This window comes from Pseudorasbora parva, chromosome 5 (assembly GCF_024679245.1).
Source record: "Pseudorasbora parva isolate DD20220531a chromosome 5, ASM2467924v1, whole genome shotgun sequence".
NCBI classification, from domain to species: domain Eukaryota; kingdom Metazoa; phylum Chordata; class Actinopteri; order Cypriniformes; family Gobionidae; genus Pseudorasbora; species Pseudorasbora parva.
The window spans coordinates 7,138,945-7,152,305 of NC_090176.1; the positions used below are offsets into that span (position 1 = coordinate 7,138,945).

The 13,361-nt window shown below is 41.8% G+C and overlaps 1 protein-coding gene across 1 annotated transcript; it reads left to right on the plus strand.

Annotated features, from left to right (window-relative positions):
* Positions 1-11,273: 11,273 nt before the first annotated feature.
* Positions 11,274-13,159, plus strand: LOC137075819 (serine/threonine-protein kinase pim-2-like). The gene is made up of 6 exons (XM_067444773.1): positions 11,274-11,550; positions 11,769-11,863; positions 12,117-12,164; positions 12,289-12,667; positions 12,771-12,947; positions 13,137-13,159. Exons 1-6 carry the CDS (start codon positions 11,547-11,549, stop codon positions 13,157-13,159), a joined length of 726 nt encoding a protein of 241 aa, XP_067300874.1. The 5' UTR covers positions 11,274-11,546.
* Positions 13,160-13,361: the final 202 nt, after the last annotated feature.

A 13,361-nucleotide genomic window follows, 5' to 3' on the forward strand; every position in this document is an offset into this window, starting at 1 on the left:
TCGCCTCACAGACATGAGAAATATGCGTATAGAAAGCTTGAAATGACCACTTTTAAACGAAACGATTTGAAGATATTTAATTAAGCAAAGTGTTGACGTGAGCAGCTCTTGACAGAGCGTTTCTGTTTACAATGCTGCGCTCCATCACTGCTCGAGCTGTGAGTTTAACACACATTTTTACACTAATCCTGACTTGTGCAACTTTGTAGCCTACACATTTGTTTCTTAGTTGTTGTATTAGTTCTTACTTTGCTAAATATGTATATATAATTTCTGATTATAGCATAGCTTTCTGCCCACCCAATTAGACTAGTAAAGTAGGCTAATGATTAAAAAAACAAACGCTTGATCACGGCCCGGCCCTACCCGACCCGAGGATAGTGCAGGGAAATCTCAGCCCGACCCGAGGATAGTGCAGGGAAATCTCAGCTCGACCCGAGGATAGTGCAGGGAAATCTCAGCCCGACCCGAGGATAGTGCAGGGAAATCTCAGCCCGACCCGAGGATAGTGCAGGGAAATCTCAGCCCGACCCGAGGATAGTGCAGGGAAATCTCAGCCCGACCCGAGGATAGTGCAGGGAAATCTCAGCCCGACCCGAGGATAGTGCAGGGAAATCTCAGCTCGACCCGAGGATAGTGCAGGGAAATCTCAGCCCGACCCGAGGATAGTGCAGGGAAATCTCAGCCCGACCCGAGGATAGTGCAGGGAAATCTCAGCTCGACCCGAGGATAGTGCAGGGAAATCTCAGCTCGACCCGAGGATAGTGCAGGGAAATCTCAGCCCGACCCGAGGATAGTGCAGGGAAATCTCAGCCCGACCCGAGGATAGTGCAGGGAAATCTCAGCCCGACCCGAGGATAGTGCAGGGAAATCTCAGCCCGACCCGAGGATAGTGCAGGGAAATCTCAGCTCGACCCGAGGATAGTGCAGGGAAATCTCAGCTCGACCCGAGGATAGTGCAGGGAAATCTCAGCCCGACCCGAGGATAGTGCAGGGAAATCTCAGCCCGACCCGAGGATAGTGCAGGGAAATCTCAGCCCGACCCGAGGATAGTGCAGGGAAATCTCAGCCCGACCCGAGGATAGTGCAGGGAAATCTCAGCCCGACCCGAGGATAGTGCAGGGAAATCTCAGCTCGACCCGAGGATAGTGCAGGGAAATCTCAGCTCGACCCGAGGATAGTGCAGGGAAATCTCAGCCCGACCCGAGGATAGTGCAGGGAAATCTCAGCTCGACCCGAGGATAGTGCAGGGAAATCTCAGCCCGACCCGAGGATAGTGCAGGGAAATCTCAGCTCGACCCGAGGATAGTGCAGGGAAATCTCAGCCCGACCCGAGGATAGTGCAGGGAAATCTCAGCTCGACCCGAGGATAGTGCAGGGAAATCTCAGCCCGACCCGAGGATAGTGCAGGGAAATCTCAGCTCGACCCGAGGATAGTGCAGGGAAATCTCAGCCCGACCCGAGGATAGTGCAGGGAAATCTCAGCTCGACCCGAGGATAGTGCAGGGAAATCTCAGCCCGACCCGGCCCGCGGGTCGGTTCGGGTCAGGTTTCGGGCTCGGGCAGAGAATCTAAACTCTAGGGTAGACCGAGTACAGTTGGTACAGGGGTACATTTGAGACACCTCAAATAACTTGCGTGCTCAACAAGTCTGGTGTGTGATATTTTGCTTCGCACATGCGTATTAGCGTCCTCTTCAATCGTGGAAAATTTGAAGTCTGTGCGCTTCTCCAGTCCGAAGATATCGGTGAAAGTTTTTTTTGTAAGGTCAATTTTTCATTTCACCACAGCTCTTCCACATTGAATAGCTTCTTATCCTTACATGACTTTTAAAGTTAACTTACATTTTCTTAAACCTTAATCTGTGCTCTAAAAACTGGCATATAGGGCTTGGGCGCCGCGTTGCATTCTGGGACGTCGCGGCCATGTTGATGGCCTCGTGAATGTAAACATACAGCAAGTCGAATGAGGAGAAGCAGAGTTGGGAGAAAGAAAAAACATGTTAAAATCCTGAAAGGGATGTGGAATTTACCGGGATACGTTAAATAGGGAAGGCAGGGAACGCTGTAGAGACAAAATCAGAACTATTAAAGTTTTGGATCCACATGCATTTCCAAAGAAAGAGCGGAGCACCGACGACGAAAACTTCATTTTGTTGGTCCCCAACAGACGTTCTACTGACTATAAGTAACTTTGCAACTACAATTCAACTTATTCTACAAACCCGAACCCCAACACATATAACCATAACCTACAGTCTACTAACAGTACAGTTAATACTCTAATTAGTGTTAGTTGACATGCTGTTGAAAACGTACATAGTTAGTAGAATGTTTAAAGTCGACTATCGAAATAAAGTCTAACCGAAACGTATATATTATTATTTTTTTTATTATATAAGAAATTGCTCTGCCTCCGTTTTTATTTGTTATTGCAAAGTTATTGTTTACTATATTTATAATTGGCACTTCCTCCATTTTCTGTGTCTTTTGTTGTTGTTTTATAGATACCTATTTATTTGCTTATATAGTATTGAAAGAATTTATTTTTTTAAAAAGTGTATTTATTATTGTTATATAAAATGCACTCCGTTATATAAAGTGCAACAACTTGCACTCCGTTTTCTGTGTTCATTTTTTATTTGTAACCTTTTACCTTGAAGCATTCCACATTTCTGTGTTCTCAGGTTGCACTACTTGCAAATAAACACTAAAAAAACATCTGATTGTGTGACAATTCTTGCGTTTTGCACATCGTACTGTTATTACTTCTTGTCCGTGGTTGCGCCTCCAAGCATGAAAGCGGTGGAAAGCTAATCCATTTTCGACATTTCCCATGGTGATTATGTGTTGCGCTGTTACACCCCAAAATGCAGCAACGGTTTACCATAGTTGAAATAACGCCAAAATAATCAAATTAAGACACAACTGAGAGGGAGTACGTCTATAAACAGTGCGCAGTAGTCCGAGAAGCAGTAGAGGATGCCATCAACATGGCCGCCACGCCAAGTAATGACGTCATGACGTCCAAACCCTATTGCATGACTGTGTGTCATGTAAGGCAGTCGTAAAATATGGAGAAATGTCCAAGGTGGTCAGCGGGGTACAGTTGAGACGCAGTGTATCAATTGTACCCCGCACTAGAATCCTATTGCAGCACATGCAATTTAGTTGCACGATGAAATTATTTTCTTATAGTATTTTTGTCTTATTTCAAGTCCAAACATAAAAAAACATTAAATAAATAAAAAATAAAGTAAGAAGTATTTACTAGACTAGTAAAAATCAGTCTTGTTTTGGGATTTAATAATTTTTTTCCTATAGTTTTTGCTTAAAATAAGCAAAATAATCTGCCAATGGCAAATGGCAATTTATTATTGATAAATAATCAAATAAAATACTGAATGGAAATATAAAAAATGTTGAATTCTCATTTTAAAAGTATTTTACAAATTCAATGAATGGGTTGGGCAGTTTTACAGCATTACGGATGGGTGTCTCAACTGTACTCGGGTACTGTTCCAACTGTAGCCAACATGGGTACAGTTGGAACGAAAAAGCTTATTGTGTTTATAAGCTAATTGTGGCAAATATGACCGGTTTGTAGTGACTGGAATATTATATTTAGAAAGAAATTCAGAATAGGACAGCATAAGACCTTCACAGTTATAAAGTTGGCTAACATAAACTATGTTGTTACTAAACCAGTACTCAAGAAATAAAGATTTAGATTTATACAGAATGTATTTATTATTCCAGATAAAACATTTGTTTGGAGAGAAGTTGTGTTTATAGATTAAATTCCAAGAAAGAAGCATCTGTTTGTGAAAATTAGAAAGTTTTAAGGGAAGTTTTGTAATGCTGTAGTCACAGAGTAAAAGGAATTGAAGACCGCCAACTTGTGAGAAGATAAAGTGAGGTATAATGTTCCCGATAGATGTTTTTTTTTTTTAGGAATTGCTTAATCCAGTTAATTTTAAAGGTGTGATTAAGGGTGGTAAAATCTAAGAAGTTCAAACCTCCATTTTCAGTTGAGTTCATAACTACAGATTTCTTTATATAATGGATTCTATTTTTCCATAAGAAGTTAAAAAGCATATTATCAATGATTTTACAAGTATTATTATTCACTGCTAAGGAGAGCGCTGCATACGTGAGTCTCGAAATGCCTTCTGCCTTTGTGACTAATACTCTCCCCCTCAAAGATAAGTCTCTTAGTAACCAGTAATTACATTTTTTCTTTGCTTTATCAATAATTGGGGAAAAATTAAGCTCACATCGGTCCTCTTCATTCTTTACAATTTTAACACCTAAATGTGTGATCTCATCTTTAATGGGAATATTACAAATTGACAGAAGATTACACTTTTTTAAAGAGCCAATAATTCACATTTGTTAATATTCAGATAAAGCCCAGCAGAACCTTGAGATTATTAAGTTTGTGATATTAGAGCTAAATATATGGATAAAGAGCATGTATACAACTAAAGTAACGGTTTTCTAATTTCACTAAACATTTTAATTCAAATTAAATTAAAATGAATATGTGAATATCGTTATTAAACATTAGGGCTGTCCTCGACTAAGGATTTAGACAATCGAATCAGAATTGTCGAATCTCTCTATGGTCGACCGATAGTCGAATCATCTGTGTGTGTGAATCATAGACCGTAAAAAAATATGGATGACTCGACATCATCCGTTTCCGCTTGGCAGATTTGAAGCTTTCAGGCGGCCTGCACGGCGCGGACATCTTGGGACCGAGTCTGCGCAGTAGAGCGCAGGAAGTAGAGCAGGAAGTACAGTCGCGACATCAAAAGCCCGTCCACACTTTTGCAGATGCAGAACAATTAATTATGTTGGTGTGAAATAAACAGTTATGGAAATGTAGAAATTAAAGCTAAAGCTCTAATCTGCTCCCAAAAATTTCGAAAAAAGTCTGTTAGTGCCTCAGTGACAACTTCACTCAGAGAAGCCGTCAGTCTCAGCTGTCAATCATGACGTCACACCCCCGTTTTTATTGCATCAAATAACTAACTCAAACTAAACTTATTTTTAAAACGAACACCTGAAATGAAATCATCGTGATGATAACTGCCTTCAGTGACATAAACTAACTTTGGGGAAACATTTTTGAAGTGTAATTTTATTATTTAGTTTGCCTCTTGTCCATTAGAAATCAGAGGGGCGGCTATACTGGGACCGGTCACCGGGGGGCGATCGAGGCGCGAAAGCTTCAGTATCTGAGAGGGAGACTGCAGGCTTGGGCACGACACTGTCAGCAGAAGGGTAAAACTATTTTTATTTTCCTTTACACACTGCACACAGCAACAACTTTTAATAAAGCGACCAAAACTGCCTGCCAACTGACAGACGAACTGACAATGGCTTTCTTATTTAGGTTTAAATAGCCTAAAAGGTAATGTGGTGGATAAACATTAATAAACCGTTTTCTCATAGCATGTTAAAGCCGCGATCGAAATACAGAACATCACACCAATATATAAGATAACATTTTGATAAATAAACCTAAAAAAAATACCTGCCTAGAGAGAAAAAGAACACTTTGAGTGCGTTTATATGCACGTTCAGACGATTGTGCCTAAAGGGGTGAAGACGTAACGTTACGCGAAGCTCAGCCCCGCGCCTCAGGATCTCACTCACACCGACACCTGACGCGCACATTATACACACGCGAGCTCAATTTTAAATTGACTGACAGATGAGCTGCACGAAAGCACTCTGTGGTGCGGCAGGATTTTAAACAACTTCCCGAGTGGCCGCGGACAGGCGCTGAATGCTGCCGCCCCGCCGGTGTGTGTGTGTACCAAGCCTGCAGTCTCCCTCTCATTTACTGAAGCTTTCGCGCCTCGATCGCCCCCCGGTGACCGGTCCCAGTATAGCCGCCCCTCTGTGATTTCTAATGGACGCGAGGAAAACTAAATAATAAAATTACACTTCAAAGATTTTCCCCCAAAGTTAGTTTATGTCACAGAAGGCAGTTATCATCACGATGATTTCATTTCAGGTGTTCGTTTTAAAAATAAGTTTAGTTTGAGTTAGTTATTTGATTCTATAAAAACGGGGGTGTGACGTCATGATTGACAGCTGAGACTGACGGCTTCTCTGAGTGAAGTTGTCACTGAGGCACTGACTGACTTTTTTCGAAATTTTTGGGAGCAGATTAGAACTTTAGCTTTAATTTCTACATTTCCATAACCGTTTATTTCACACCAACATAATTAATTGTTCTGCATCTGCGAGAGTGTGGGCGGGCTTTTGATATCGCGGCTGTACTTCCTGCTCTACTTCCTGCGCTCTACTGCGCAACTCCGGTCCCGAAATCGCTACTGCGCAGACTCGGTCCCAAGATGTCCGCGCCGTGCAAGGCTGCCTGAAAGCTTCAAATATGGCAAGCGGAAACGGATGATGTCGAGTCGTCCATATTTTTTTACGGTCTATGGTGTGTACACTCATTGAACGTGTTCTAATTTTAAAGGAGCGGTGCGAAGCTCGGCGCCCTTAAAGGGGTCGCACACCGATGCTCAGCTCAGCGCCGCGACACGTCTTTAAAATATTGAGCCCCCCCATATTGACAAAATAGTATGATCCTCATAACACCCGCGAAGATTCGACCGTGAGATCTGTGATCGAATCAGGGCATATCAATGCATCGAATTTTCGACTATTCGGGGTCACCCCTATTAAACATGGGCAATTGTTTTCATTAAATGGCTTCTTTCTGTTATTTTGGGCTCTGTTTGTAAATGTATGAAACTAGTTTAGACACTAAATGGAGGCAGAAGCCCACAGCACAGAATGGACCAATCACTGGAACTTCTCTGGGATTCCATCAATATTGTGACGTCACAGTATCAGGTATTAAAGTGCTTATGCTTTGTTCAAGACTTCTCTTGCTGTTCGTTGCTGATTTTAGTGTTTCTTGTGTTTCTCACTCGACTCGAGCTTTATTCACAACGATTTGCTAGCATTTCATGCCAATATTACTCAACTTTTATCTGTACACGACTTCAGTCATCACAGATAAATACAACCCGTTGATCTTGCTGCAGATCTTGTGGTCTACGCTAGCTAGCCTACTTGAGACGTCGAAATGGTGCTATTGACTGCACTTGGGCTATATGCTTATTTCCAGAGGAGAAGGAAAGTGGCCAAAGATGACCACGAGGACCAGAGCGAGGATGTTCCACCTGTGGAGAGTAATGATGGTAAATCAGATGATATGACAATACGTTACTCTTTTGATCATTGGAGTCTGCGCTGGCTATACACTTATTTTTATGTTTAAAGGCGTTTTGAGGACAGTCAAAAATGTACAGGCACATGTAAAGTTCAGTTTTGTCATGTCCGTAATGTGTCACAATACAACATACAGTGCATATATACACCATCACAAATGTACTACAAAATTCAGACTTAATATACTCAACACATGATACAGGACATTACACACAATTTTTAAGTTTGTATCTTCATAAATTAATGCATTTACACAGAAATTAAAATGCTTTACCTCACTGTATGTTGCCTAACAAGGTGAATGTGCGCATTAATATTAATTACATTCATGATGTTTATTGTTTGCACACATTGACTGACGACTGAAAAACTGGAAAGAATGTGTCCAGTGTGAATTCCCCCGAAAAGTCTCTTCATGATGTACAGCAAGCGTAGATGCAGTAATGTGAGTGTTTTATTAATAATGTTGGTATGATTGCCCTCTGTAGGTCAGTCGTCTTCTCAGGACAGCAGCGGACCTCCTCAAGTCTTCCACGTTTCAGAGGAACCCGTCACTGCTGACCCTCGAGGCGACCAGGACTGGATGGACAACACCTTCCAAGTTTTCAAACGTGCCATGACAAAATTTAATGGCGACTCCTTCCCAACCCCTGTCCATGATGCTCCGGACACGAGTGTGGACGTCACCACAGCTTCAGATGGTAAATGAGATCATTTAAGGAGCACTATGTAGCATTTTTGCAGTAAAATATCCAAAAACCGCTAGGCAAGTGTTATATATTTTGTTCAGTTGAGTACTTACAATATCCCAAAATGTTTCCAACTATTTGTAAATCATGAGAAAATGGCCATTATAACCAATGAACCGGGACGTCTGAGAGAGTCGCCTGTCAATGGTGTCATATCTGCGCTACTCTCAGTTTCCGGTTTTATTCTAAAGCGCTTTACTCTTAGCAGTGTGAACAAAAGTCACAGCAGCCGCTGAGCGAACACACAGAGTAACGCCATAACATCATTTTAAACACTTAAATGTGTCTAATATGATAAACTGAGCTGCATCACCTTATTCTCATGACCGGAAATGGCGCCGGTGACTGTTGCATAATAAAAGTCCCGCTGCTCGCGAGGTGTGTGTTGTGTTCAATCGCTCCAGCGGCCTCGCTCAGCTCCTCAACACTCACTCCTGCTTCACACTACACAGGGTATCCGCGGGGTCTTGAAAAGTCTTAAAAGGTGATAAATCAATTTTGGGAAAATTAAGACCCTTATAAAGTATTAAAAAGTCTTATCACGGCTTTATAAAGTCTTACATTTTGAAAGTATTTTGTTCAATCTTTGTCAAAAGAGTTTGACTCCAAAAAGTATTTTATGAATATATTTCTTTTCATCCCCATAAGTATTAAAAAACAACGGGGCGCTCAGTCTGAGATCCGCTCGGAGCGCGCGCGGCAGGGGTGGAAATTAGCACCGCCACCAGCCAAATGCGGCTGATTTTGAGTTGTGGCGGTAAACTCGCTTCACCTACCGAGCATACTGTTCACCTCTTTGTAAACTTTGTTTAATGCACGCGAGTGCTGCCGTATGTGCGCATATGACCAGTCGTTTTCTCCGTCATCACTCGCGTGGAGATGCGCTGTGAGACTCGCGCACGCTGAGAGAAGATCTGACGCTGTGCATCATCTGAGAGCGCGCAAATATTGAGTTCTCTTTCAAGTCTTGCGCTTAAACGGACAAACTCACACAAGAAGTATGTCAACATGTCCATCTTGATGAGTATCCTAGCAGACATACTCTGAATATGCCTTTGAACTGTATAGTATGCACAGTCGAGAAAGACGAGCATATCCCTGCCTCAGGTCTTAAAGGCGCAGTAGCCTTTACTGCTGCCTGAGTGATGTCCTTATATTTAGTTTGACATTAAACAATGCTCTTGATTGAATAACTTTTGTAAGTTTAATAAGGATTAATCTTTCATTTAAACAGTTAAATATTCAGTTATTTTACATTTGATTACTTTATTCAATTTCTGTACCTTTGTGCAGGCCAGTAGGCATGTGCATTATTATTTAATGTACACATGAGTGAGGTCGAGTTAAACATTTTAGTTTGAATTTTATTTTTCGGCTTTGGTTTCGGCCAAGAATTTTGATTTCGGTGCTTCCCAATCCCTACTGACAATGTTCTGCTCGTATGTTGTCAGGACGCTTCAAAGATGCCAAAACGAATAGTTTCATTCTTGGGACTAAAAAACATAAAACTGGAAGCCATAAAAGACCACAAATCATTGTGAAAATGTCAAAATGAAATTTCAAAATTTCATTGAGACTTGAGATTAAATAAACTGCTTAATTATTGTAGAGCTTGTAGTATTAATTTTCACATGCAGTTACACATTGTCAGTTAAAAACAAAAAAGTGGCTGATAAAAACATTGAGTGGTAGACTTTGAAAAAAGTTAATTTCCATCCCTGGCGAGCGCTGTCTCAGTGACGTCATGTATTTTGCGAAATGCGCAGTTAGGTGATCTGTCGCCCTCCATACGTTGCGAAACAGATATGCAATATAAACGATACAAAATTGGCCTACGATAGAGATTTTAAGTCTACATTCGACTACAGCTGTTTATTTAAGGTTTGTTGCCGATTAGAACTTGAAGTGCGATGAGGTCTTAAAATATTTTGAAAAGGTCTTTAAAAAGTCTTAAAAAGGTATTGAATTTAACTTCAGGATTCCTGCATATACCTTGCTACAGTAACGTTAATAATCGCATCCCTGAGCATGATTTCTGCCCGAGTCCTATTTTCCACCGGCTGTGAGGTGAAGACCAAATGTCCCAAGATGCTGAGCTCAAATTTGGCGTCGCCAAACTACGTCTTTGTTTTGAATAGGCGACCTCTAGCGGACGGAAAGTTATATAGTGCACCTTTAACATTATGTCATGAGAATGTATTACCTCAGATTTTTTGTTTTAACAAACAAAAAAATATGTTTGTTTCCTAACAAAGTGAATATGCACATAAAAATGACTTGCAGTAATGTGAGTGTTTTATTAATAATGTTGGTGTGATTGCCCTCTGTAGGCCAGTCGTCTTCTCAGGACAGCAGCGGACCTCCTCAAGTCTTCCACATTTCAGAGGAACCCGTCACTGCTGACCCTCGAGGCGACCAGGACTGGATTGACAACACCTTCCAAGTTTTCAAACGTGCCATGACAAAATTTAATGGTGACTCCTTCCCAACCCCTGTCCATGTTGCTCCGGACACGAGTGTGGACGTCACCACAGCTTCAGATGGTAAATGAGATCATTTAAGGAGCACTATGTAGCATTTTTGCAGTAAAATATCCAAAAACAGCTAGGCAAGTGTTATATATTTTGTTCAGTTGAGTACTTACAATATCCCAAAATGTTTCCAACTATTTGTAAATCATGAGAAAATGGCCATTATAACCAATGAACCGGGACGTCTGAGAGAGCCGTCTGTCAATGGTGTCATATCTGCGCTACTCTCGGTTTCCGGTTTTATTCTGAAGCGCTTTACTCTTAGCAGCGTGAACAAAAGTCACAGCAGCCGCTGAGCGAACACACAGAGTAACGCCATAACATCATTTTAAACCCTTAAATGTGTCTAATATGATAAACTGAGCTGCATCACCTTATTCTCATGACCGGTCAAAGCGGAAATGGCGCCGGCGACTGTGGCATAATAAAAGTCCCGCTGCTCGCGAGGTGTGTGTTGTGTTCAATCGCTCTAGCGGCCTCGCTCAGCTCCTCAACACTCACTCCTGCTTCACACTACAGTAACGTTAATAATCTCATCCCTGAACATGATTTCTGCCCGAGTCCTATTTTCCACCGGCTGTGAGGTGAAGACCAAATGTCCCAAGATGCTGAGCTCAAATTTGGCGTCGTCAAACTACGCCTTTGTTTTGAATAGGCGACCTCTATCATTTTAAACACTTTCAGCTCCTCAACACTCACTCCTGCTTCACACTACAGTAACGTTAATAATTAATTTTATGTTGGTGCACATAAAAATGACTTGCAGTAATGTGAGTGTTTTATTAATAATGTTGGTGTGATTGCCCTCTGTAGGTCAGTCGTCTTCTCAGGACAGCAGCGGACCTCCTCAAGTCTTCCACATTTCCGAGGAACCCGTCACTGCTGACCCTCGAGGCGACCAGGACTGGATTGACGACTCCTTCCAAACCCCTGTCCATGATGCTCCGGACACGAGTGTGGACGTCACCACAGCTTCAGACAGTCTAGCAGAGGATCAGAGAACAATTATGGGTCAGTTTGCTAAGAAACGCTAACATAACCCAACACACATGCACTCTTTAATCAGCAGGTCAATGGGTTATACTTTAAATTCATGCTTTCTTTAAGGGTAGTTGATAACAGGGAAAATGACTTTTTTTGAAAGTGTGTGTGTGTGTGTGTGTGTGTGTGTGTGTTAGATAAAGGTTTAGATCAAGTAGGTGACCTTTCTTTCTTTCTTCTTTTAACAGACATCGGTTCCTCCAGATATGAAATGGGCGCTGAACTGGGTGAAGGAGGCTTTGGGACTGTTTATGCAGCGACACGTTTGAAGGATGGCCTTCAGGTATTCATTTTCATTACTTACAATATCTATCTAGATGATTATTTGTGTCTTATATCACACACTTATATTCTCTATTTAGTGCACTTCACATGTCAGACCTGTTTTAATAGACAGACGTGCTCTGCATGTTTACAATTAAATTCATGGACATGTAAATGTTTGTTCAGGTGTAATGATTGTAATTTGGGAACTGTGAACACATGTATTATAAATAATTCTAACGCAAATCCATTTTCTGTTAATTTTTCATCAGGTGGCGGTAAAATTTGCCTCCAATCGGGAAGCAAGATATACCAGGATTGTAAGTCGGCTGTGCTCTCTCTGCTTGACCTCTCAGTCACTGTTTTCAGTTTTATACATCTCATGTTAACATTAATCACAGACTATAAATGATAAATATATTATAATGACTGTCTTTCTTCTAGAGCGGTTATTCCAGACCCATCCCGCTGGAAGTGGCTCTGCAAATGTTTGCCAATCGCGGGCCCAGTGCTCCTAACATCATCCAGCTCTTGGACTGGCAGGACGAGCCTCACCGATACCTTATGGTGCTGGAGCGGCCCATGCCCTCTCAGAACTTGAAAGAGTTTTTAACAAGCTACACGGGCACCAAATATGTAGATTCGGTACGCATTATTATGCGCCAGGTCATATTTGCAGCTCAGGCCTGCTGCCGGCGAGGAGTTTTTCATCGGGATATCAAGCTGGAAAACCTGCTGATTAACCCGGACACCTTAGAGGTCAAATTAATTGACTTTGGATGTGGAGAATTCCTCAACAGCAAGGGTTACCGCTCCTTTTCTGGTATGTATAATTCCTCAAAGCTGCGAGGTGTGCCTCAAACTCTGGTGCCGATTGTGAGCCGTTAATGTTGTGGTAATGTAAATCTACAAATGTTTTCCTCCAGGCACAAAAAAGTACAGCCCCCCTGAGTACCGTTTGAGTGGCTACTATCACGGGGAACCTGCGACGGTTTGGTCGCTCGGCGTAGTCTTGTTTGTTATGCTGTGCAAGAAATTTCCGAGGAGCCGAGACCTGGAGGAGATACATCGGAACATCTGGACCAGAAACGGCTTGTCACAAGGTGAGATCCTCATTTAATTCTGGATCTTATTGGACAGATCAAAACAACAATGCAGGAAAAGGAACATCTGAGCCCAGTGGCTTAATAAATGATGGCTTTGAGGATATTTGTGACGTTTAAGCTAATAATCAGACGTCTCTCCCTTCGTTCTCCACAGAATGCTGCGATTTGATTCGCTGTTGTCTGCAGGTCTTCCCAACAAGGAGGATTGAACTGGAGAAAGTTGGTCTCCACGACTGGTTTAAGGTTTTCATTACATTTTGACACTTAGCTTTATTCACGCTAGTTTTCGATATGTGCTGCGAACCTCATTTAGTCACATGACACATTACAGTGCTGCTTTTCACTCATGCTTTTAAATTTCCATTTCTGTAAACTTTATATATGTTGCCTCTTTTTATTCATATCTCTATA